This window comes from Salvia miltiorrhiza, chromosome 2, assembly GCF_028751815.1.
Source record: "Salvia miltiorrhiza cultivar Shanhuang (shh) chromosome 2, IMPLAD_Smil_shh, whole genome shotgun sequence".
Taxonomy (NCBI): domain Eukaryota; kingdom Viridiplantae; phylum Streptophyta; class Magnoliopsida; order Lamiales; family Lamiaceae; genus Salvia; species Salvia miltiorrhiza.
Genome location: NC_080388.1, coordinates 34,768,521 through 34,796,505, shown reverse-complemented (window position 1 = coordinate 34,796,505; position 27,985 = coordinate 34,768,521). Strand labels below are relative to the sequence as shown.

At 37.0% G+C, this 27,985-nt stretch overlaps 2 protein-coding genes across 2 annotated transcripts in view; both read left to right on the top strand.

The window, feature by feature from the left end:
* Nucleotides 1–27,985, top strand: part of LOC131012154 (endoplasmic reticulum oxidoreductin-1-like) — a 606,214-nt gene that overhangs the window by 342,680 nt on the left and 235,549 nt on the right. The window lies entirely within an intron of this gene.
* LOC131012164 (glutathione S-transferase U19-like) lies at nt 21,174–22,367 on the top strand. The gene is made up of 2 exons (XM_057940082.1): nt 21,174–21,671; nt 21,763–22,367. Exons 1-2 carry the CDS (start codon nt 21,357–21,359, stop codon nt 22,105–22,107), a joined length of 660 nt encoding a protein of 219 aa, XP_057796065.1. The 5' UTR covers nt 21,174–21,356; the 3' UTR covers nt 22,108–22,367.

The window sequence follows — 27,985 nt, the reverse complement described above, 5'->3', positions numbered from 1 at the left end:
TATTATATTATGGGAAATTTCTGGGGTATAGATGGGAGTGTGGTAAATATTCGTACAAAGTTTCATATCATTTGAACTTCGTTTACTACCCTTTTAAAATTCGAGAAGTCTACTGCCGTATCTGCTAAAACTGTCGTGAGGCAGATGATTAGGTTAATTATTTCAGTAACCATATGTTGATATTTAGCTCTCAAATTTTTATTCTATGAAGATATATGTGTTAGCTATCTACATATAAAATTTTAGCTCATTCAGGTAACGTTTGCTATTTTTCAAAAATCTGGAGTTTCAGTTGGCAGAAACTGCCGAATCTGGTAGGCGATGGGAAAATCGCTATATCTCTTAAACTACTTGGAGTTTTTCAACATACGTTTTTTTCAATTAAACTAGACTCAAAGAGGTTTCTATTGATATAAAATTCGACTCCATACGAGTTCGGAGTAAAAGCCGTTTATTAGTTGAAGTTGAATCTATAACAGTTTTGTTGAGATGGAAATGATTCAAAATAATTCCTATTAAGAATTTTAAAGTTTTATTGTTGATAAAATATCACTTTTAGTTTATAAATGAGCTATTGATGTGTATATATATATATATATATATTGGTGATTGACATTATTAAATGGGGAAAAGGAAAACGTTTTATGTTTATAGAATTATTCTTTATTTATAATAGATAAATAAATGAATAATATAAAATGGAATTTCCTACATCCTCAAAGGTACATGAAGTATTTTGATAAAGGAAGAACGATTGTATATGAGTTAGATATAGTCGTTTAAGGAAATATGGGTAGTTAGAGAAATGAGTGAATAGTGATTCACTGCATTTGTTGTTATCTTTTCTATTATTCACTCGAACACATGTTTTCGTGTTATTAAAGGTTCAAATAAACAAAAGCGTCTGAGTAACCTATCGCGCTAAGGAAAGAGAATCATTGTCTTAAGTAGCAAAACACTGCAATCAGGTGGGCATTACTTTCCCCAATACGTATATAGAGATCCCCTGCGTGTCGTAGGCCTCTTATACGAATGAATGCATGAGATGATCTAACTGTTAATTTCAGTTTCATATATATATCAAATGAGTTTAAATGTTACGTTCAAGCAAGTTATTTCATGACAAAATCTTTGAGTTAAAGTTATTTCAAGTATTGTCTTGCCATAAAATGTTTAAATTTTAGTATGATATCTATCTGCTTTGGCTTTGCCAATGATGCAATCGAATTCGGGTCTTGAGCAGTTGATAGCTATCCTGCCAGGGCTAGTGTACACCAGTGACCGTGAGTCATCTAGCGGGTTGGCCGGTCAAGTGACCGTGAGAGGTGGCCACCTCTCCGGCACACAGTTCCAGATATGATAGATTACAAGAGAACTTAGACTGCAGTCGAACTTTAAGAATCACAACTGAATTTAGTAAGCTTGGGCCTTTTTAGCGAAAAACCCCTTGCTGTACTGCTTATGATGGCATGACAATTTAAATCTTTACGAAGCATGTTATATTTCATAGTAGGCATATGTGCCCACTGAGTATTTTTATACTCAGCCCTGCATGTATTTCTAAATGTGCAGGTTGAGCAGCTGATGGAATGGAATGATGTTGAGCGGGTGTTCTTTTGACATTTCAAGAAATGTAACCTTGAGTATACATCTTCATATGTATATCTCACACGTTTTTCCGCTGCAAAACACTTTGATTAGAATAACTCTATGTTATGATTTATGAAGTTGTGACACGTGTTATTGGATAACCCACCTTAATCAGTTCTCCTTCATGTGTATGTTTTATAAGTATCCAAATGATCATATATGATCCTAGCATCTTATCTATGAGTGACATTCTCATATACCTTAATGTTAAGTAATTGTCCATTTCCATTTCTTATTGTTCACCCCAAGTCATAACCCCGGCTAAATTTGTCATTAAGGGTTGCGGGCTGTGACACTCTCAGAGTCAGAAAACCCTTCTGACCTCCGAATCACTCAAAACACTCTTATGGGGGGGAGGTTTGAACGAGTGTCAACTATACTTACAAAGAACAAGTTCTTTGAAGCAAGTTCGACCTTTGGCTTCTGGGTAAACAGATATATGCCTAGGGTCTAAGAGAATGTATGTAATCAGCAGTGACTGATTTTGGCTTTTGAATTCTCTTCTTCGATTCAAGCTTTGAGGAGTTTAAGCTTAAGGCTGAGTAGCAATTTCGGCAGAGCTTCAGCTTATGTTGTTGAATCGGTGAAGGTTGAAGTGATCCTCGAGCGCTATTTGTAGGAGAACTCTTGAATAGATCCGTTGGCGTAAATCATCCTCAAGATTTCTTCCGTTGGAGAGCAATTCGAATTTGGGCTGAGGCTTCAATCTTCGAGGTTCCTTGTCTGGGTGGAAATTAACGGCTCTCTTTGATGGACAGGAGATGTGACGTCTCTGAAAAGTAACCACCAGATAGGAATGACCTCTACAGAGATAAGATCATGAGATCTCTGCATTTAATGCGGCTGTACTTTGTGAGTACGTGGCTTCCTCTGAACGTTGGAAGATCAGTCCGAGGAGGAATATTCAACTGATACTTGACTTTAGTATCAGTCCTTTGCGCGCATTAAGTAAATCAGTCTTCAACTGATTCTTCAACTGATACTTCAGTTGGGATCTGCAGTCTTCAGTCTCAGTCCTTCGTTCTTCAGTCTTCAGTCTTCAGTCTTCGACACCGCAAACTAAACTAGAAACGAACTCTAACACTTGAGTTCTAAACAATTCTAGTCTATTACAATTAAGTCCTATGATTTTTTGTATCATCAAAACAAGGGTTATGATATTCAACAAGGTTCCCAACACTTGGTTTATATTTTTTTTTTCTAAGAATGGGAAGAACTTGAAAATAAAAAATCTCAGCTTAAGAATTATTCAGACCAAAAATATGGAGGTTTGTAAATTTTAAACGAAAATGCCCTTACTGTTTTTATGAAAATTAAAATCTTGTGATAAACATTCTCATAAATTAAAGTAGGAGGATGCAAATATTATATGAAAATTATTACATGCATAATTTATATATGTGTTGATTACTATGAGAACAATATTTTTCGTGAGAATGAGAGAATATTAATTGTATTGAATTTATAAAGTTCATGCATTCGGAAAAAAAAATATATTACACTAAAAAAAATATTATTAGATCAAATAAATCTAAATCATTGTTCAATTATACTTTTTTTAAAAATAAAAAATAAATTACCAATCTACAAATTTATATTAAAACTAATTCAAATCTTACATTTATTTTTTTTCCTATTAGATAAAAGAGTTCTAAAATGAAACAATATACTCCCTCCATCTCCCGAAGCATGAGCAATATTTCTTTTCGGGTTGTCCCGTGAAGCTTGAGCACTTTTTTTAATATGACAAAAGTTTTTCCTTTTATTCATCTTCACTTTTTCACCTACCATACTTAACACATAAAATAGTGACTCCCTAAAATCTGTACCGAAAAGAAATTGCCTCAAACTTCGTGGGTCGGATGGAGTAATTTCTTACACCTTAGTTGAAGTTGAACTTTTAAAAAAATATATATATTATAATTAAAAATCATGTAAAACTCAATTGTATCTAATTAATTTCATAATTTCAAATACAATCAATATGGAATAAACTATTAGAGCAATCCAAACATACGACAAAACATATAAAATAATTAAATGCACTATGATTTGTATCTCAGTATCTCTCTACAATAAAAAAAAACTTTAAATATTATAACACGAAAAGAAACAATATATACCTCATTAAAAATTAAAACATGAAAATAGCGGGAAAAAAATAAAATAAAAACTCATAAAAAAAATAAAATATACACAATTTTCATGATTTCAAAAAACATTCTGAGCAAATAACAAAAAAATTGAAAAAATAACTTTCTTTAAAACACTAACTTGGAGAGAGAGAGAGAGAGAATTAATTTCGCAACTTTTAATTTGTGTATCTCTATCTTATTTTAAATTTATTTTTTATATAACATATCAAATTAAAGTTCTTATCATGATTTGGATATTTAATTTGATATGCATATTGATTTTTTTTTTATTAAGCAAAGTGTATAAATTTTTAGAAAAAACAAAAATTCTAAAAGTGAAAAAAAAAATTAAGAGAAAAAAAAAATCCCAAGAAGAAAAAGTACTAAGAGAGAGAGAGAGAGAGCGGGAGAGAAATAGAGGAATTCACGTCGAATTTAACATAATAATGGGTTAATTGAAGAGAGAATAGTAGATTAAATAAAGAATAGTGGGAGAGAAAAAATTTGACTGTAAAACTTTACCGCTAAAATTCCTTTTTCATATTAAGTCCATGTTTGATTGGGTGTTTTTAGAGGTTGGAAAATGATTCAATTATTTGAATTCATTACTTATTGTTTGGTTTGGATAATGAGTTAACCATTACCCTTACTTGAGGGTAACCCAATCACCCAATTTATTAACCTCAAAATAGAGGTGAAACAAAAGAAAGAGAATTCCTTAATAATGATTTATTTTCATTGTTAAACCAAACACTCAATAAACACAACTCACAATCATAATTTGAAAATATTTATATAAAAATATTTATAATCGCCTATCATAATATGATACACGTTTAGTAAATATAAATCCTACAAAGAATTGTATATACCAACGAGGTGAAAAGAAATACCTTGAGTCAGGGATTCCCATCAATGTAACCGGAGTTATCAACAACTAGAGTAGTCCACCAATAACCGAACCATGGTTGCTGGTGAGCTGCAGCCACCCAAAGGTCGTTACCCTCCCATCAAAGCTCTCAACAAAGCTACCTGGCAAAAAGGGTTAAGTTATATCACATTGCACTCCTTAGCTTACAATCCATTTAATTTAAATAAAGAATTGTGACATCTGATAGATCGAAACAAGTCCTTCAGCCTAAAATCTTTTTTGCAATAATTTATTTCTTCGAATTTTTGATTTGGTTGGGATTGAGAAACCGAAAACTCTAGATGGTGGTGAAGTCGCCTAGTTAATTCTATTCCAGTTCCAATTCTACTACAAGAATCTATCTCGATCATCAAGAAGCACAGAAGCAGGCTTGGCTTCAGAAGAGAATTGAAGGTAATGTTACTCCATGCATACATGCAAGTTAATTATCTGAGCATGCTTTTTCCTTTTAAGATTGTATGGGGACTTTTTTTTAAAAAGGGGTTCTACGGTTCTACCACAAAGGATTAATCAGTTGTTCTTTTTATGCCGTTATCAAAATTTTGAGTTAGAGGCTATACAGTTGATCTTTGTAGGATTTATATCTAGCATATTTTTTTTATCATGCATATTTTTTTTTATACCTAACATTTTTTATTATGATAGAGGGCTATAAATATTCCAGATTACGATTAAGAGTTATATGTGTTTATTCTTTTAAATTTATTTAAATAATATTTTTAATTTATTATAAATTTAAGTTAATTTTGAAGTTTATGAAATAATGGGTAAAATAATAAATTTTTAATTATTATTTTAGATAGAAGATTATAAATAGTAAAATAGTCACATGAATAGAAGAATCACCCAATCTTTTCTCTTCATACATTTATGTATGAAAAGCCCAAGAAAACTTATTATTTGCCGCTCTGTTTTGTTTTTTAGTCAAACCTACTTTTTAAAGTGCAAGAATACATTCATTAGATGCATTAATTATTTCATAATTGTATATAAAGTTCCCATAAAGAAAAGTTGTGAATTCAAGTAGATGAACTCATCACAGAGGTGGCAAACTAAATGAGCTCATTGCAAAGTTGGCAAGTGGTGTTAGAACCGGGTACACGATCGAGATATTACAAAATATTTATTTTGAGAAATTACAACTCAAAATAATTGAAAATATTACAAAGTAAATAATTTGAGAAATTACAACTCAAATAATTCGATACAACTGAAATACACTGTATAAATAAATTATACGTATAAACAAAGTCGAGTCGAGATAAATCTCTTCCCGCAAGAAGATTATCGCCCCGGTAGTGCTCTTCGGTTTGGCGTATCTTCCCCAAAGGTAAAACGACTACGTCTCGTCGGATGTAGCACCACAATCCGGCGAGCTCCGGCGAACTAAAAAAGGATCAAGAACTGAGCACAAGTGTTTGCAGGGAGAGTTGTTTGTAAATGGCAGAATGCAGGATTTTTTGTGGTGTTCTTCTGCATGCTCTCCATAGGCCTATTTATAGGCATGTGGTGAGTATGAATTCAATTCATTGAATTCAACTCCGGTGGCTGGAAGCTGTAAACGTTGAAGAGGTGGCCGGTGGGCGCAGCTATTGAAGAAAACTTAGCTGCAAAATTGAATACGCATGCAGAAGTCGTAACTTGCGTTCTTCTGCTGCTGCTTCTCATTTCTGCTGCTGCATGCTGATGTGGGCTGGGCAGTTGGGCTTGGGAATTAAATTCTGTTGGGCCAAAAATTAAAAGCCCAATGGAGTTGGTCCAAAAAATAGTTTGGGCCCCAAACACCACCCCAAAGCACCAATTGCCAAGATCCAAGTCCTTGGCCGCGGCCCGTACCCGACCCGCCCGTCCGGCGGCGGCGGCGGCGGCGACGACGTCGTCGTCCGTCCGTCCGTCCGATCGATCGATCGATCGTCGGCGGCGGCGCGCGTGTGTGTGTGCGCGCGAGGCTAGTACTTAGATCAAGCCCACTAGCAAGCCCACAAGTCAATTTATTAACTCCATGTGCTTTGCTATTCTTATACATGAAAAACATCTCTATGTTTTCCAATGTGGGATAACATAACAAATGTTATTTTTCCTCTTCAACATCCAAACTTTGACATACAATATCTCACTCATCGGAAATCGGTTTTGAGACTTCAAGTATGTCACGTTGATCTACTCGAGATGTAGATTAACATCCAATCATTATTTTAATTAAATAATAAATATTTAATTAAATAATAATTTCCAGATATAGCTTAAAACCATATTTCCAACAATCCCCCACATGAGTGAGAAATCAGTATGCGAAAGTATGCAAACACTTAGCTCAGTCCTCTTAAGATACAACATTGCATTTGGAAAGGTAGCTTGTGGCTTTGAACCTGCCATAGTCAATATTATCGAGTATACCGGCGGCCTAGTGGATTGTGTTCCTTGAACTAGTCCTCCTCGGTGTATACTAAGTCAACAATATTGACACAATATTGCTTCAATCCTTATTCGTTCTCACGTTTGTGTCCATTACTGGCCTTGGAACACCTCTTTGTATTCATAAGTGTTTCAATCGAAGCAGCCCCACTTCACACTTACATAGGTGACTCTTAACTCAAGTATCCTGCTATACTTGTCCTCTTCGAGGAGTTCTAGAGTCATTAAAAGTCAAAGACTTAACCTCACCACGTGCAGGTTTCCGAACACTCACTGTTCTACAAGGAATAGGCAATTCGAGTGTTCAACACACGGATTTTCATAGCTTAGTTGTCCCATTGAACCAAGTTCTTGGGATCCTCCAGTCATCATGGTTGGGTTGCCACTATGATTATCCTTAATTTGTGGACTTCAAACCCATTCCCCCTAACAGTTTATACATCTGATCTCGATGGATACTTTTTGTCAAAGGATCTGCTATGTTATCAATTGATCTTATATAATCAATTGAGATAACTCCACTAGCGATCAAATGTCTCACGGTATTATGACGTCGACGAATATGTCTCGACTTACCGTTATACAAATGGTTTTGTGCTTGTCCGATAGCAGCTTGACTATCACAATGAATTATCACGGACGACACAGGTTTCGACCAACATGGAATATCCTCGAGGAAATTTTTAAGCCACTCGGCTTCTTCACCAGCTTTATCCAAAGCAATGAATTCTGATTCCATGGTCGATCTAGCAATACATGTTTGCTTCTTGGATTTCCAAGACACAGCACCACCCCCCACAGTGAATACATAACCGCTCGTTGAAAACGAGTCTTTGGCATCAGATATCCAATTTGCATCACAGTACCCTTCAAGTACAGAGGGTTCCCTAGTATAATGAATCGCATAGTTTTGAGTATATTTCAAATATCTCAAAACCCTTTCAAGAGCTTTCCAATGTTCATTACTAGGGTTAGCTGTAAAGCTGCTCAACTTGTTGACCGAGCATGCTATATCGGGACGAGTGCAATTTGTTAGATACATCAAGCTCCCAATAATCTTTGCATATTCTATCGCGTCAACAGGTTCTCCCTTGTGTACACTCAAATGCACACTAGGTTCCCATGGTGTCTTAGCTATTGGCTTGTCAAAAGCGTTGAATTTCTTTAACACTTTCTCAACGTAGTGAGATTGTGTTATAGTAATACCATCAGGTCTTCTTAGAATTTTAATTCCAAGGATAACATCAGCTAAGCCCATATCTTTCATGCTAAAATTTTTACTTAGCATGCCTTTGGTTTCTTGAATCACTCGGGAATTACTTCCCATGATGAGCATGTCATCTACATAAAGACAAACAATAACATATCCGTTATTGGAATTCTTAATGTAGACACATTTATCGCACTCATTGATTCTGAATCCATTTGACAACATTACACTGTCAAATTTTAAATGCCATTGAAGCGGTGCTTGCTTCAACCCATATAAAGACCTTTGAAGTTTGCATACTTTGTGCTCTTGCCCAGGTACTACAAACCCTTCAGGTTGCTTCATATATATTTCATCTTCCAACTCGCCATACAAGAACGCAGTTTTCACATCCATTTGGTGAATCTCGAGATTGTGCAAGGCAGCAATAGCGAGAAGCATCCGAATAGATGTTAGTCTGGTCACAGGTGAATAGGTATCGAAGAAATCGTACCCTTCTTTCTGCCTGAAACCTTGAACGACAAGTCGGGCTTTGTACTTATCTATAGTACCATCAGATTTGTACTTCTTCTTTAGGATCCATTTGCATCCTAAAGCTTTACTTCCAGGTGGTAGATCCACTAACACCCAAGTATGATTCTGCATAATAGAATCAATCTCAATATCGATGGCTTCTTTCCAGAGAGCTGCATCTGAGCCAGACATAGCTTCTTTAATCGTCACCGGTTCGCCATCTAGCATCAAGACAACATAATCCGGTCCATAGACATTAGCTTTTCTAACTCGTTCCCCACGTCTCGGTTCTACATCCATAGGTTTAGACCTTGGTCTTTTCCTATTAGGTGGTACATGATTAGAACCCGTGGCATCATCTACTTGAGTAGAATTACTAGCTACTTCCATAGGTTTAGAACCTGTAGCATCACCATCAACTCCATCATTAGAGTTCGATGTACCTTTATCCTTGTTAGGATAGATATTTTCAAAGAATATAGCATTCCTTGATTCTATCGTTGTCCCAACATGTATATCAGGTATCTCCGATCTGTGCACTATAAAACGATAGGCACTGCTATTAAGTGCATGACCAATGAAGATACAATCCACCGTTTTAGGTCCTATTGTAACTTGCTTTGGTAAAGGCACTTCTACCTTGGCTAAACACCCCCACACTTTGAGGTATTTATACGAAGGTTTCCTTCCTTTCCATAGCTCATAGGGAGTTACATCTTTCCCTTTGAGTGGAATCTTGTTCAAGATATAGTTGGCCGTTAAGACAGCTTCCCCCCACATGTTCTGGGGTAATCCTGAACTAATCAACAAGGCATTCATCATCTCCTTAAGAGTTCGATTCTTGCGTTCAGCAACGCCGTTAGATTGTGGTGAATAAGGAGCCGTCGTTTGATGGATTATACCACTTTCGTTGCATAATTCAGCAAACGGAGCTACATATTCTCCACCTCTATCACTTCGAACCATCTTAATTCGACATCCAAGTTGATTCTCGGCTTCATTTTTGAAGTTTATAAAAGCTTCAATAGCCTCATCTTTACTTTTCAATAAGTAAAGGTAACAATACTTTGTGCAATCGTCTATAAAGGTGATAAAGTACTTCTTGCCACCTCTAGTTTGCACGAACTTTAAATCACAAACATCGGTGTGAATAAGTTCCAAAGGTTGAGTGCTCCTTTTTACCGATTTAAACGGTAACTTAGCCATTTTGGCTTCAACACAAACTTCACATTTTTCTTGTGAGTTGTATTCATCAACTTTTAGTAAATTCATTTTTACTAATCTCTTTATAGCATTTAGATTAACATGTCCAAGTCTACAATGCCATAAATCAGAACACTCAATCAAGTAAGCAGAAGAGGTTGATGCATCTTTATTGATTTTAGCCTTGGCAGGCTTACAAGCTCTTACTCCAAGTTTGAAAAGTCCTTCGGAGGCATAGCCTTTCCCTAGGAACTTTCCCCACTTGCGTATTACAACATAGTCGGATTTGAAAAACAATTCAAAATCCTTATTCGTAAGCCTAAAGCCCGAAATTAAATTCTTTCGGACAGTTGGAACGTGTAATACGTCTTTTAATGTGATCTCCACGCCCGACGTGAGTTGAAGAATCACATCTCCCATGCCAAGAACTTGGGATGTCCGCTCGCTAGCCTCCATTATCGTTTTGTTTTCCACTTCCTTGTAGTTGTGGAACAACTCACGATTTATGCATATATGGACGGTAGCGCCGGTATCCACGAACCAAGCGTTCGGGTTGTCCACATGATTCACCTCGGAGATCATGGCAGCAAAGTCATCGTGGTTCCAATCGTCGAAGTCCTTCTCGACGTTGTTCACGTTGCTCTTTGCCTTCTTCCGCTTTGGCTTCCGGCAATCCTTAGCCATGTGACCTTGTTTGTCACAATTAAAACATACACCATCAAACTTTGATGGTTGATGTCCGCCTTGCTTCCCTTTACCCTTATTATTAGGGTTAGGGCGACCACGTTTGTTGGAGGGACCGCCTTTCTCGGTGAGATTGGCCTTTGCCTCCATCGGAGCTTTTCCCTTTTGATCACGACTTCTCACGTGATCCTCCATTTGAAGCTTGGATAACAATATCGGCACGGACATCTCCGAGCGCTCATGCTTCAAAAGGTTTTGAAATTTCCTCCAACTAGGAGGTAATTTCTCTATGATGATTGCAACGAGCAATGCATCCGCCAAGGGCATTCCTTCGGCTTGAACCTCATGTGAAAGATTTTGGAATTCTTCCACTTGGTCCATCAATGGTCGGGAGTCAACCATTTTATATTCCAACCATTTGGCAACGACATACTTGGTAGTATTCGCCTTGTCCACTTGATACTTTAGATCAAGGGCCTCCCACAATTGTTTCGCGGTTTCATGAACCTTGAAAACACGGTAGAGCCGTTCGTCCAGAGACATGAGAACGGTGTTACGGCACAAGTAGTCGCCGCGGCACCAGTTCAAATATCCGGCACGAATTTCTTGGCTTGTCTCCCCTTCCCCTTCACTCGGGGTTGGAGGTTTATCCTCCATTAAGAATCCGGCAAACCCCACGGTTGTGAGGTAGAATAGCATCTTCTCTTGCCAATATTTGAAGTTCTTGCCTGAGAACGTTGATGGTTTCTCGGCAAGACCAATAGTTCTAGATGTTGACGAAGAAGCCCCCGTTGATGCAAACGAGGAAAATATTGACGACGTGGTTGAACCGATGGTTGCAGAGGTGGTGGAGCCGTCCATATTGACGTCGGTGTGAGCCATTTCTCGAACGTGTATCAACGGCAGAGAAATAATCTTCTTGCGATTGTTAGAACCGGGTACACGATCGAGATATTACAAAATATTTATTTTGAGAAATTACAACTCAAAATAATTGAAAATATTACAAAGTAAATAATTTGAGAAATTACAACTCAAATAATTCGATACAACTGAAATACACTGTATAAATAAATTATACGTATAAACAAAGTCGAGTCGAGATAAATCTCTTCCCGCAAGAAGATTATCGCCCCGGTAGTGCTCTTCGGTTTGGCGTATCTTCCCCAAAGGTAAAACGACTACGTCTCGTCGGATGTAGCACCACAATCCGGCGAGCTCCGGCGAACTAAAAAAGGATCAAGAACTGAGCACAAGTGTTTGCAGGGAGAGTTGTTTGTAAATGGCAGAATGCAGGATTTTTTGTGGTGTTCTTCTGCATGCTCTCCATAGGCCTATTTATAGGCATGTGGTGAGTATGAATTCAATTCATTGAATTCAACTCCGGTGGCTGGAAGCTGTAAACGTTGAAGAGGTGGCCGGTGGGCGCAGCTATTGAAGAAAACTTAGCTGCAAAATTGAATACGCATGCAGAAGTCGTAACTTGCGTTCTTCTGCTGCTGCTTCTCATTTCTGCTGCTGCATGCTGATGTGGGCTGGGCAGTTGGGCTTGGGAATTAAATTCTGTTGGGCCAAAAATTAAAAGCCCAATGGAGTTGGTCCAAAAAATAGTTTGGGCCCCAAACACCACCCCAAAGCACCAATTGCCAAGATCCAAGTCCTTGGCCGCGGCCCGTACCCGACCCGCCCGTCCGGCGGCGGCGGCGACGACGTCGTCGTCCGTCCGTCCGTCCGATCGATCGATCGATCGTCGGCGGCGGCGCGCGTGTGTGTGTGCGCGCGAGGCTAGTACTTAGATCAAGCCCACTAGCAAGCCCACAAGTCAATTTATTAACTCCATGTGCTTTGCTATTCTTATACATGAAAAACATCTCTATGTTTTCCAATGTGGGATAACATAACAAATGTTATTTTTCCTCTTCAACATCCAAACTTTGACATACAATATCTCACTCATCGGAAATCGGTTTTGAGACTTCAAGTATGTCACGTTGATCTACTCGAGATGTAGATTAACATCCAATCATTATTTTAATTAAATAATAAATATTTAATTAAATAATAATTTCCAGATATAGCTTAAAACCATATTTCCAACAAGTGGCAAGCCAAGCGCAGAGCCAATTGCCACCCAAAACGTAAGATATATCCAAATATGGGAGAATCAATTTGTCCAAATAGCATTATTGTTTTTTTATTCATGTACACTCAGAAATTAAGCTGAATCTTTGAATTCCGTAATACATTAATAAGGCCGAAAACTATGATAAATGGATACATTAACGTACTTTTATATATGGGTAAATATCATATTAAACCTTGAACTATTCTCGCTTTATCAAAAATACCCTGGAAGTATCGAAATGCTCTCTAAACCCTCAAAGTATCAGGGTTTTATCAAATATATCCTACATCTATTATCCGGTCACCAGAAATGTGACGTGGCTCGTCGGATGCCACAGTGTAATTTATATATATATATATTTTTTAATCCATCTCATTTTATATTCTACTTTCTAATCCATGTCATTTAAAAAATAAAAATCTCACCCTTCCCATTAAAAATCCACCCTTCCCAGTAATAAGCTCGATCGGCGCCGCTGGCTGCCGCAACTATCTCATTCTCTCGCTCTACAAAATCGATCAATTCGTGGAAGCGATTGAGGTTTTCGAGGGGTGGGGAGAGCTGGCTGCGCTCCCGATTCCGACAGCTTCAGCGGTTTAATCTGAACTAAGCGAGGCGAGGCGAGGATGGTGGATGCGGCGGCGGAGGTGATAGCGGAAATGGTGCGAATAGGGGGGCGCGGCGGGCGGTGGAGGTGGTGGAGAATCTGGAGGCGGAGGGGGTTGGGGTGGGGTTTGAGGCGTATGAGGCGGCGCTGGAGGGGTGCTTGGATGAGAAGCGATTTGTGTTGGCCGGGAAGTTTGTGGTGGCGATGAGTGAGAGAGGGTTTATACCGTATCTAAAAGTGAGGCTGCGGCTGCTTGAGGGGTTGATGGCTTTGGTGAGGCAGAGCATGCCTCTGTTGTGAGGCGAAGATTTGCAGAGATGGGTTCCTAATTGGAACCACCAATGGAATAGATTTAATGGTGATTTTTATTTTTAAAATAATATGGATTAAAAAAATAGAATATAAAATGATATGGATTAAAAAAAATAAAATATAAATTACACCGTGACATCCGACGAGCCACGTCACATTTCTGGTGACCGGAAAATAGATGTGGGATATATTTGATAAAACCCTGATACTTTGAGGGTTTAGAGAGCATTTCGATACTTTCAGGGTATTTTTGATAAAGCGGGAATAGTTTAAGGTTTAATATGATATTTACCCTTTATATAATAGGTGATCTTGAGTATAATTGAATGTATCGTATAATTAATCGAGTTTATTTGTATCTAAATCTTAATCTATATTCTTATTCTGATTCAAACTCGTATTTTGATTACACTATTCGATTATACAAATAACACTGTCTATAATTGACACTATTATGTTATACAAATAACACTGCGTATAAATGACACCATAACATTATAAGTGACACTGTGTATAATTGACACTATTTAGAAATATAAATGACACTTTTTGTAATTGACACTATAAAATTGTAAATGACACTATAACATTTTAAAATGTTACAGTGTCATTTATATAACCGAATAATATCAATTATAGATAGTGTCATTTGTATGAACCGAATAGTATCATTTATACGATTTGGGTCAGGATGCGGGTTAGGGCCTGAGTGCGGGTCAAGCCGATTGTACGGTACACCCGATTGTACCCAAATTTTTATGATTATATAAAATACATTACCACGAAGATATTATAAATATAGAGAAAGTTAATTATGATTAGGACCATAGATAAATCAAGTTCTCGATAATATTCAGAGCTCGATTCGAAAAAAATTAAACTCATTCAAATTCTTTTAGAGAAATTCTATAAATAAACAAACTAAAATAGACATCGGTAGTATTCGGCTCGTTAATTAGTAAATAAGTTCGTTAAGTAATTCAACTTGAAAAATATAAATCATTACTTATTAGTAGGTATAACTTATATTTATCTACTAAAATTAATAATAATTGTATTAAATATTTAATATCAACTCTATTTGTTATAATAAAATAGTAATAAATATATTTATTTTTTTTGAATGAAATAATTTATTTTTAAAAGAAAATAATAAATATTTTGAAAATAAATATAAATTAGAATTTCGTATAGGCTCGATTAAGCTCGTTAGCCTCAAAATATTCGGTAAACAAAGCTTGAAATTCGACTCGATACTAAATAAACTAAGAGTAGGTCTTGGGTGAGACCAGTCTCAAATAAGAGATCGGTCGACCCGCTTATATCTGACCCGGAACCGACCCGCGCCCCCTCCCCACCCTAAAACCTAATCTTTAGCTGCCACCCCACACCCTCCCCTTCTCTGTCTCATTCTCGTTCGTTCTCTCTTTCTTTTCTTTCTCAATTCTAACAAGAATGCACACATGGTAGCACTCATCTCTCTCATTCCACCTCCGACTGGCGTTGCTCCGCCTCATATCGATGCTCGATCCACCTCATTCTCATCAGCATTTTTTCTGATGATGAATTGTCGTCGCGCTTCTTCCATTGAGAAATGCTGCGGCCGCAACAGATTCATCTTTTGGAAGTCGCCTTGTAGTAACCAGCAAGCTGCACCTACCCTCGCGTTAGCCGTTCGTGCCTCAAAGTCATCTTCTCTCCATTTTCAGATAAAGCCATCTCACGCTGATTTCTGATTTTATTAAATTCTTTTTTTTTTCTTTTTTTTTTCTGAAGATCATTTTTGTATCACACAAAAAAACTTTTGGTTGCTCCATGTTCCATGAATTCTTAATTTATTGTGCGATTATACTAGTTGATGGTGTGCAAACATCATTTTTCGGTCAAATAATTATTGTCGTAAGAAAAAAATAGTATTGATATGAAGAATGAGAAGAATATTTCAAACATATTACTTCCTCCGTCCCAATAATCTTGTCCCACTTTCCTTTTTGGTTTGTCCCAATAATCTTGTGCCATTTCATTTTTAGGAAAAATTTAGGGCTTGGTTAGTTAATTAAACATCATCTTAATTAACCCACTAAAATAACCCACCCCTTCATCCTACTCTCACCCTCTCTATTTCTCACACACAGAGCACGCACACACCAGCACACACTCTCACCCTCTCTATTTCCACAAAATTCCATCACGTCCCTCTCCGGCGGCATTAACCGCATCTGAATCCGGTGAGCCGCGCCCCTTTTCTCCTTGTCTGGTTCTTTCTCTCCCTTCACCACCCTTCTCAAATTCTCAATTCAGCTACACTCTTCTGCAAATTTCGAGCCCTAGCTCAATAGCTCTCCCCCAAGAATTCAGCCGCCGTAGCAGCTCCTTTTTTCGGCGACGCCAGCGCCTCTCACCTGACACCACTTCCCCTGCCTGTCGCTCCTCTTGCGCCATAGCCGCCACCCTCTCGCCTTCGCCCTTTGTGCTGCCACCGCCCTCCCGCCTTCGCCCGTCGCTGCCTTCCCTCTCCTCCTCTATTTTTTTTCTCCAGAAATTAGGGCTCGGCGGAAATTAGGGCTTTTTTTCTTTATCCCTCTCCTCGTTTTCTCTCAACAATTAAAAGAATCTATTTCTTTTATTTTTGTTGTTGTTATTTGTGGATCTCTTTGTTTATGTGGTGGTGTTTCTCTGTGGTGTGTTTTATCTTTTGTGGGCTCGTCGATATTTCTCTATGGTGGGCCAGCCGGTGTTAAACTGTGGTGGTGTTTCTCTGTGGTGGTGTTGCTAAGGGACGGATGTTCCAGCGGATGTCGCTGGTGTTAAGCTATGGAGCTGTGGTGGTGATGGTGTTTTGAAGGAGAGAGGGACGAATGTTTCAGTGTTTTGAATGAGAAAGGGACATGATTTATTACCAATCCTTAAACTTAATTACCAATAACTTATCTTCTAATACAACTCTCCTTAATACCCGTGCCGAAAAAAAATGAGACATGATTATTGGGACGGAGGGAGTATATTTTTTCACATCAATTGTTATTTTTACTCACGAGAACTTGTACTTTTAGTTATTTGGTCAAGTAATTATTGTCGTAAGAAAAAATAATCATTGATATGAAGAAAGGTAATATTTCAAAAAATATTACCTTTTTTTATGACAATTGATATCTTTGATCACGAGAACTTGTATTTTTAGTTATTTAGCCAAATAATTATTGTTATAAGAAAAAGTTAATTACTTCCTCCGTCCCGCGAAGCTTGAGCAGTGTTTTTTTTCAAGTTATCCCGCGAATCTTGAGCACTTTCCTTATATGACAAAAGTTTTTCCTTTTATTCATATTTTTACATTTTCACATACCACACTTAACACAAAAAATACTAATTTTCTTAAAATCTGTGTCGAAAAGAAATTGTTCAAACTTCGCGGGACAGAGGGAGTATTGTTGATATGAAGAAAGGTAATGTATCAAAAAAATTATTACATTTTTTTCGACAATTGTTATTTTTTCTCACGAGAATTTGGACTTTTAGTTATTTGGTCAAGACGTCAAGTAATTGTTGCCGTAAGGAAAAGTAACTATTGATATAAAGAAAGGTAATGTTTCAAAAATATAAATAAAATCATGTGACCCACACCCCGTCCCCCCTGGCCTGACCCATCTCTTGGGTGAGACCAGTCTCACCCAAGTTTTGCCAACAAACCAAACTTAAGCTCACCGCTATTTGGTTCAGTTCGGCTTGATTCGATTATACCCTTAATTACTACTCCCTCCGTCCCTAAAATAACTTCCTCTTTTTCCATTTTGGGACGTCCCCCAAATAACTTCCTCTTTCTTTCTTTCCATTTTTGGAAACCTACCCCACCACTAATAATACTTTATTTATTCTAACTTTTCACTTTTCACCACTCCCAATACTAATTATAACACTTTTCACAACTTCCAATAATAATTATATCACTTTTTCTCCACTATCAATACACTTTACAACTTTTTATTAAAACTCGTGCCGTCCCCAAAGAGGAAGCCATTTCAGGGACGGAGGGAGTATAAGTTAATATATATGATGTACTCCATCTATCTCATTATTGTTGGCCCATTTCTTTTGGGCACATGTATTTAGGAGAATAAGATTGTAGTGTAAAAGTGTGTAAAGGTGTGTGAGGCTTCTTTTTTTAGTGTAAAATCATTACCAAAAATAGAAACAAGCCAATATTAATCTAACATCCCAAAAAGGAAAACAGGCCAACAATAATGGGACGGAAGGAGTATTATATATAAGGCTCGTTTACTATGCATGATAAGGGTGAGATAGATACCTATAACACCCTAATATGTTGTTCGCTTCAAAAATCAAACCTTTTTATAAATTAATGACTGGTTATATACTATATATCCATATCTTTTTTATTTTAAAGGGTTAATTATAGTTTGTAGCCTGAACTTTCAATAAATTTTATTGTAGCCTCAATTTTGATTTATTTTTTAATAGGGTTAATTGCACCAAAATACACGAACTTTAGTCACTTTTTCATTCTGCACATGAACTTTGAAATTTATAATTTATAATCATGAATTTTGCAAGTGTTTCAATTTTTCCTTAAAATTAAATTTCCCCCAATTTGATGCTGACATGGATCCTATGTGGTAGCTGGAAGTGTGCCACTTATTTCACCGTCCGGCACATGGAACGACGTTGTTTTTTTAAGGGTAAACGACGTTGTTTTGTTTCAATTCACGAAATTAGGTTTAAATTTCAAACATTGCTAAATTTTCCATTTCGATTTCGTATTTGCTAGGGTTTATTTCGCATTTGAAGATCAAATGAAAAGAAAAATTGGCAAAGACGTATCAATTTCTTTCAACCCTTTTAATGGCTACACAGTCGTATAAAAAACATCAAGAAAATTTCATGGAATTAACTCTGGTAAGCAGTAAGACGGGGTAACCGAGTCCCCAATATGCTCTCACACCTTCCATGCCAACTGCCCGTTGTGCCGAGCCGGAATATTCCATCCGAACTTGCCTTTCATGCCGCTGATGGCGGCGAGGATCCGATCGAGCCTCGACGACATGATAATCGAGAGCACAATTTTGGAGCCTCTCACCGAAATCTCGGCGAACTCGAAAGAGGTTACGAAAGGGGAAATCACTCAGGAACCCTTGCTGCGGCGGAATTACAACCAATCAGAGGAAATCTCGGTGGCGGAGAAAGCGTATGGAGCAAACGCCCTTCGCGTATGGCAAAAATCGCCCTAATTTACTGTAGCCCTAAAATTTACAAATGTAAAAATGAAAATAACCCAATTTGAGGGATTTAATTCGGTAATTACAACGAAACGATATCGTCTTCAGCAAAATTGTTGTAGTTTAGATGACCAGTCGCAAATCGACGTCGTTTTGATAATGCCACGTCGATTTCAGTATTGACTGGTGTTATATATGCGTGGCATCTACAATGACATGTCAACTTTCAGGCAACCGAAATTCAATTTTAAGGAAAAATGGAAACACTTGCAAAGTTCATGATTAAAATTGTAAATTTCAAAGTTCATGTGCAGAATGAAAAAGTGACCAAAGTTCGTGTATTTTGGTGCAATTAACCCTTCTTTTATATAACTTGAACTTTGAAAAATTATTTAAATATAGCCACAATCACATCAAAATTATATTAGTAGCTTATTCTTTATCATAATTACAGCTAAAATGATAATCAATTGCCACGAAACTAGAGTCTAGTGTTTTCTACACGAAAAGATATTTCCAATGGTAGGTAGCACATCGTCGTCGGATTACCTGTAGTTGAAATTGCGCCTAAAAGTTAGTGCAATGATGCAAACTTTCAGACGCGATTTCAACTTCTCCGGTGATCTGATAACGATGCTCTGCCTATTGTTGAAAATCTCTTTTAGTGTAGAATACATTATGATTTGATTTTGTGGCAATTAGTCATCGTTTCATGTGTAATTTCGATAAAAAAGAAAACAAGAAAACAAAAAAGAGCTATTGTCATAATTTTGATGTGATTGTGACTATAATTAAACAATTTCTTAAAGTTCAGGCTATGTAGAAAATAAATCAAAATTGAGACTATAAACTGAAATTTAGTACTTATTAAAACTTAAGACAATAAACTATAATTAACCCTATTTTAAATACCCATTATTTTTCCATTAGAGAAAATTGTTGCATCTGATTTGTTTGTGAGAACGTCGTGATTCGTATCACAAGCAAAATTTCACACGTAAACTATTTTTTATAATGTAAAATTTCAGACGTAAATTTCACTCAAAGTCGTATGACAAGCAAAATTTCACACGTAAATTTTACAAGCGAAGTGTTCGGAATCAGAATGTAGCTATTGATTTATGATTTATAATCGGCAAAAATTATACGTGGCTCCTAATTTTCCAATTTGCTATTTTGTTGTGCAGCTTTATTTTTCTCTATTGGTCGACTTTCTTTGTTCTTTTCTCATCTTACCATTTTAATTTTGTTCCATTCTCAAATTTTATCATGCTCTAGAAAGTAGAACCGAAATGCAAGGAGAAATAAATTGAACCAGTAAAAAGAAAGGAAATAAATGAAATAAAGTTTTGTTGAAAAAAATATTACTCCTATCACCTATGTTATCAAGAAAGTTGAAAAAAAAAAGGTCAAAAAGCTAAAATTTATTCTGTTTATGAATGAATATAATTAATGATAGTGATGGCCCTACATCTATCGACTATCGTCACTGCTGATGGTTATATCTATAAATGTTTCCATCTAGTAGAACCCGGAATCCCCTCGAACAAAATTCAAAATAAGCGCAACATCGAAATAAAAAGTTTGGATAAATATCGTATTAAATCTCAAATTATATTTAATTTATTAAAAATATTTTAAATTATAAAAGTAATTTTTAAATTTCAGATTATTAAATTTGTATTAAAAATTCCATCATCCATTTTTGATTTCCTAATTTTTGACCTTACCGACCGGAATAATTGGAGAATTCAATTGAAGGCCCCTATATAATTTATATTTTATTATTTTAAATGATGTCACACAAATTAACATCGTTTTTGTGCTATATCATTTTAAAAAACGACGTTATTTTATGTCACGTCAATTGATTCAAATTGCGTCGAAACTCAATTAACCTTAGTATGGATTTAATTTTTTCTAAATTATATGACATAAAACGACATCGTTATGTACCACGTTATTTAAAAAAATATAATATAAATTATATGGTGATATTCGGAGAATCACGTTATGATTACAATGATTGAAAAATGAACACGAAAAATGAAGATCCGTTGTCGTATGTTCTAACCACACAAATGTGAACAATGTTTATGGTTAGAAATAACACTTATTCGAATAAATGAATTTCTAATCTCTTTCTTTGCCTCAAAGTTGTTAAATTTAATTGATACAACTCTACAAATTTCAAATAATATAAAATTGAAATAGAAATCATCAACCGACATTGCGCTTATAAAAACGACCGCTTGCCCTTGTATTTTGCATACTCTGCTTCGAGACTATTTCAGTAAATCTCAATTAACACAGCGAAAAAAATCCAACAAAAAAAGAAAAATGGCGGAGAAGGTGATTCTGCTTGATATGTATCCAAGCATGTTCGGAATGAGGGCGAGAGTGGCGTTAGGGGTAAAGGGCGTGGAATACGAATACAGAGAGGAGGAGTTGAGCAACAAAAGTCAGCTTCTGCTTGAATCCAACCCCGTTCACAAGAAAATCCCCGTTTTGATTCACAACGGCAAACCCGTTTGCGAATCCCTCATCATTGTTCAGTACATCGACGAGGTGTGGAACCACAAATCCCCTCTTTTGCCTTCCGATCCTTACCAGAAAGCTCAAGCTAGGTTTTGGGCTGATTACATCGACAAAAAGGTATCATTCGTTTGTCCTCTTATATCTCTACCCAGATTCTTGTGTTGCAATTGGTATTAATTACTATTTGTTTTTTATGATGCTATTGTAGCTGTATGATGCTGGAAAAAAGCTGGGGACTACAAAAGGAGAAGAGCAAGAAGCGGCGAAGAAGGAATTCGTGGAGATTCTGAAATTGTTGGAGTCGCAGCTGGGCGAGAAGCCCTTCTTCGGCGGCGACAGCTTCGGGTTTGTGGATGTGGCGTTGATCACATTTTCCACGTGGTTCCACACCTACGAAGCGTTCGCCAACTTCAGCATCGAAGAGCAGTGCCCCAAATTGGCGGCGTGGGTGAAGAGGTGTTTGGAGATAGAGGCTGTGTCCAAATCGTTGGCGGATCCCAACAAGGTTTACGACTTCGCTTTGGCCCTCAAGAAGAAGCTCGGTGTCGAGTAGGCTACTCTGTTCTTGCGTAATTCTAATTACTTTGTATGATTTTTGTGAGTTGTATTTTCCTTGTGTTTATTTTGAGTTGCAGAATAAAGGGCTAGACTGCTCCTAGCTTAGTTATCTTTGTAATTTCATGCATGCTTCTGGCTTGTCTTGTTACGGTGCTGCAGTTAAAGCACTTGTATGTATTGAAGTGTAGTTCTTTAAGGCTGTGTTTCTTTTGAGGCACGGGGAAGGATAAATTCAATTTATCATTTTATACCTTATTTAGTTTGACCTAATAAAGAATTTAGTTAGATGTGTAAGCTTTTGAATAACATATTTTATTGAGAATATATATTTGACCATCCAACTTAAAAACATAAATATTGGTTATTTTTTACAATTTCGAATGATATTGCCTTTAATTTAAACGGATTGGATCGAGTTGGGCGTGCGGGTTCGATGGTGCTTTTGGCACTATATTATCATTTGTGTCTAAAGTATCAAATTACTTAAATAAAAAAATATAGAGTAATTTTATACTTTTGACATTAATATTAGGAAAATTGCACCAAAATACACAAACTTTGCCGAAAATCCATATTTGACATGAAGTTAGAAATTTACATTTTAATACATCAATTTAATAAGTTGTTCAATTTTGACACAATTTTCATCTCCGGTGACCGACATTTGTGATGTGGCACTTACGTGTTTTACAACTTATCCACCCTGGATTGGAGACGACGCCGTTTTGCTGGTGTGTAATAACACGGCGTCGTTCTATACACAACAAAGCGACATCATTTTGTTTATTGAATTAAAAATAGGGTTTAATTACACAAAACGTCGTCGTTTTGTTGTAGCCGTTCATATTACCTCAAGCAACTTTTCATCTTCTTCATTCTCACTTCCAACTTTCAAATCCGATCAACCCTTTCGTCGCTCCTAAACTTGTTCCTCCTGCCTTATTCTGACGCCGACGAGCGTTGGTTAGTCGTAAGAAGTGGTGGCGCATCGTGGCAACATGGCAGATGGATTTTTCAAAATTCTAGACGTCTCCATCTTCGCCGATCTTTTGCAACGGCATGTAATGACAGCATCCTCTGGACCACTTGACCACGACGAAGAGGGCGACATGATTACACCACTCCAATTCTGCGATTGAAAGCCTCAATCGAACGTGGTTTAAGAGGATGAAAGTAGGGTTCGCGATTTCAATTTGGGGAGGATTTGGAATTAGGTTTCAGAAGATTGGGATTAAATAATGAAGACTATTAAAACGGCGTAGTATTACTTATGAAAAAGTTGCGTCGTTTTGTGTTTAATCCAGCGAACGGAATGACGTGTGCTGGTGAGACACGTAGGATCCACGTTAGATTTTAATTTGGGGAAAATGAAAATTGTGTCAAAATTGAACAACTTATTAAATTGGTGTATTAAAATGTAAGTTCCTAAGTTCGCGTCAAATATGAATTTTCGGCAAATTTTGTGTATTTTGGTGCAATTTTTCCTTAATATTATCATTTGTCTCAAAAATATCAAATTACTTGGGTTTTTTTTTATATACTTTTAGCGCTAATATTCTCATTTGTTCTAAGTAATTTGGTACTTTTGATACAAATTATAACATTAGTACCAAAAATATCAAATTACTTAGTATTTTTTTTTTAGTAATGCTAAACAGCCACATTGTGGCTACCCACAATTTACTTAAGTAGAAAATAATTTAATTTATTTAACTTATTTTTTAAAATAAAAATAAGATTTAGTCATTTTATCATATTCTCTACATTATAGTAATTTTTTTGCAATTTTTGGTAACTTTTTTATTTTTATTAAAAAATAAATAAAAAATAAAAAATACAAAAAAATTTAAAAAAATAAGTACAATGTAGAAAATATAATAAAATAACTAAATCCTATTTTTATTTAAAAAAATAAATTAAATAAATCAAGATTATCCTTATTATATTAGTGTGTGGGTGGCCACAATGTGGCTACATAGATTTATTGTTTTTTTTTTTGCTTTCTGTTGGTACTTTTGGCACAAATAATAATATTAGTACTAAAAGTACCACCGAAACTTGTGCATTCAATTAGATCTGATCCGTCCAAATTAAGGGTAATATAGTCCAAAATTATAAAAAAATAGCTAAAATTTGTATTTTAAAGATGAATGGCTAAATATTGAGTTTCATTGTTTAATATGACTATCTCAGTTCAATTTTATTTTGGAAATATCTGAGAGAATGGTATACAGGGTCGGTCCTGTATCTCACAGGGCCCTAAGCAAAAATAACCTTATAATTTTCTTTTATATTGACGAAATAACAATAATATATTAACATAAACTTTTTCAACCAATTATTCAAAAGAGTTTTCAATCAAAAAAGAAGAAAAGATAAGCTACTAAGAATTCAACACTAACAGCATGATCTGAATGACGAAAAGAACTTTCATAAGATGAAACTCTGTAAATAAGTACTTTATAATATGGTTGAATTCACCATAGCAGCAATATTGAATGTAGTCTGTCCCCACAATATCTAACCAAAACACAATTTCTTGTATATGTAGCAAGGATAAAAAGGACAAAAATATTAGGATTTGAGAAAAAATAAATAATATGAAATATTGATAGAACATACAACAAAAATTAGTTCAAAATAGGGATAAAAGGTTCATACTTTATCTAAATACAACACGTCTTGCAATTTTAGAGGCAAAAATATTTATCAAATTTGTGTAATCTAACTGATCAATTAATTTTCTTTCAATTGATAACATAGCCAACCCATTCAACATGTCTTGCGACATAGTTGATCGTAGATAAATCTTAATTAATTTCAACTTGGAGAAAGATATTTCAGCTGATGCCACCTTATTCCCAATTTATTTTTATGGAACACCTCTGTTCCTATTAGGATTTAAGTTTGAGTAATTGTTAAATTAGTGGGCCTCCAAAAGTGGGCCCAATGAATAGCTTTTTGATTCACTTTTTTAGAAGGCCTTCTTAGTTATGCATATGTTTTTGAAATCCTATTTTATTGTTTAACAAAAATAATTTTTATATATAGTATTATGTATAAAAAATAATTGGAACCCCAAAAATTTGGGGCCCTATGCGGCAGCATGTTGAGCATGTTCTCATGTACGAGCCTGATGGTATGTACCACTTTATGAGAAAAAATAATTTCTAAAATTCAAATTAAATTTCCACTCAAATCTTAACCCAAATAAATTCCCGGAATGAGATTCAGTATACCACATTTTATGTTTCACTTCGTGTCCCACTTTCAATTTTGTTTAATTTCTTATATATTTTTTCTTCAATTTCAACTTTATATGCGTTAGTTTAATTTTGTGATTATTAACTAGGATCTATTCCATCAATTTAGGGTATATAATTGTTTTTTATCATTTAATTTCACTTTTATTAGTTAATAATAGGTTGATAAATTCAAAGTCACGGTATATATTTTTTTTAAAAATATTTTTTTGAAACAAAAATTATATATAATTCATAGTATTATAATAAAGGGTTAAGGTGCAGATAGACCCCTCAAGTGGAGGCCCTTAGAGCGTTTCAGTCCCCTTACTAACTGTGTGTGCAAATTGGCCCCCGAACTCAAAAAAACGGTGCAGATCGGCCCCTCTGACTTAACACCGTTATGGGCCGTTAGTCAATGGGGCGATCTGCACCGTTTTTTCGGAGTTCAGGGGCTAATCTGCACCTTTTAACTTTTTAATTAATTCATCTCTCTCGCTCAAAATTTGATCGTCGTTGTCGCTAATTCAAGCTCCGGCGAGGCCGGCGGAGGGCGCCGCCCCTTTCTTTCTCTCTTGGGCCCTAAACCTTGGAGCTCGCTCGACTGCACACGCTTAGCGTCAAAGACGAGCCCTAATTCTCCCACTCCGTCGGAAATCGCCGCTGCAATATCCGGTGAACCCGCCGCCTGGCTTTTCTCGATGAAGAGTCGCCTAGCTTTTCTCAATAAGGAGTTGCCTCTTTTTCTCAAATCCGGCGAAATCCGGTGATAAAGGCCGACGATGCCCGTCGCCATCTACACTATCGGCGTGCTGTTGAAGAAGGACGCCTTCAAATCAGAGACCATGGCCAACATGATCTCGATCTCGATTGGGGTCACGATCACCACCTACGGCGAGGCGAAGTTCGATTCGTTGGGGGTGATTCTGCAATTGGGGGTGGTGACGTTCGAGGGAGAATTCGAGTTTCCATTTCGATTATGTGATTTTCGGGAGCAATGACGCCGATTTAGAATTCCCGATTTGGGGCTTGGGAACTTGATTTCGTGATTTTCCTCATCTGACGGCGATTGACGCCGAAAAAGTTGGTCGGAGAAGATGAGATGTGATTTTTTTAATGAACGGTGTGCAGATTAGCCCCCGAACTCCAAAAAGGGAAAAGGTGCAGATTAGCCCCTGAACTCCAAAAAAACGGTGCAGATCGCCCCCTCTGACTAATGGCCCATAACGGTGTTAAGTCAGAGGAGGCGATCTGCACCATTTTTTTGAGTTCGAGGGCCAATCTGCACACACAGTTAGTAAGGGCCTTCACTTGAGGGGCCTATCTGCACCTTAACCCTATAATAAATTTTATTTTTATAAAAAATATTTTTAAAATAATAGATATAAGCATGGGACACAGTGACACACATAAAATTGTGGGACACTGGATCTCATCCCTAAATTCCCAGCCCCACTCAAATCTTAACCCAGGCCCGATACCACACACCCAAAATGTCAAATTCAAGCTTACTCTATCATCTTTAATAGTACTAAGGGAAAAGGTGCAGATTGGCCCTCGAAGTAGTAGCCCCTATAGCGTATAACTCATCTTACTCGTTGTGTGTGCAACTAAACCCTCAAACTCAAAAAAATCGTGCAATTAGGCCCATGTGATTTAACGCCCTCTCTCTCTCGGCCACTCCACCGCCGCCGCTACCTTCCACCACCAGCCACTCTTCCACGACGCAACCGTAGTTACTGAACGGCAACAGTAGCCGAGAACAGAAGCAGCAGCAGCAACGCGCGAACTCGGCCGTGCCGCCGCCTCGCCCTGCCATCGCTATGATCCTCTTATGCCGCCACCCTCGCAAAACTAGCCAAGGAGGTCGTGGAATCGCAAGGGAGACGCTAGAAAAGCCCCCTGCCCTCTCGCCTGAAACTTGAACAAGAGCTCAAGTGGGCTTTCTTCACATGTTTATTTCGTCGCTGATCGGCCACTAGGCCACCAACCAGCAATGCGTAGCCGTTCACCCATCTTCAACCGACAAGAATCGAAAAGCTCAACAACTCTCTACATCTCCCGAACCAACAGCCGCAATACCCTCCGGTGAAGTGACGTCGATGAACAATCTCTTGTTTGCAGTTCCCGAAGTTCGAATTTTATGATCCAAAGACTCCTTTCTACATGTCGCCCCGATTCCTGCCACCAACCAAAATCGACAATTGCAAGGTAACTATGATGGTCTTCAGAAAAGCACGAAGGAGAAGGTGGTGATGGTGGATTGCGGTGGTGGCGAGCGGCGGCAGACAGAGGTCGCGAGAGAAAGAAAGAAAAACGAGAGGTGATGGTGGTGTCGGAGCTAAGGCGTGGCTATGGCTAGGAGCTACTGCAACTGTGGTGGCTGCCAACGAATGGCGACGGTGTGGTTGAAAGGAGAGAGGCCGAGTGAGTATTTTGAGAGAGAGAGAGGGTGTTGGGTGATTGAAGTGAGGGCCCCACATATTTGAATTTAAAAAAAAATGACTAACAGGAGTTAAACGGTGTTAAGTCACAGAGGCCTGATTGCACGATTTTTTTGAGTTCGGGGATTTAGTTGCACACACAATAAGTAAGAGGAATTATACGCTATAAAGGCTACTACTTCAAGGG

Coding starts and splice junctions, on each gene's coding strand:
- LOC131012164 (XM_057940082.1), top strand. CDS start 21,357: ATGGCGGAGAAGGTGATTCTGCTTGATATGTATCCAAGCATGTTCGGA. Junction 21,672..21,762: donor CTGATTACATCGACAAAAAG/GTATCATTCGTT, acceptor ATGCTATTGTAG/CTGTATGATGCTGGAAAAAA.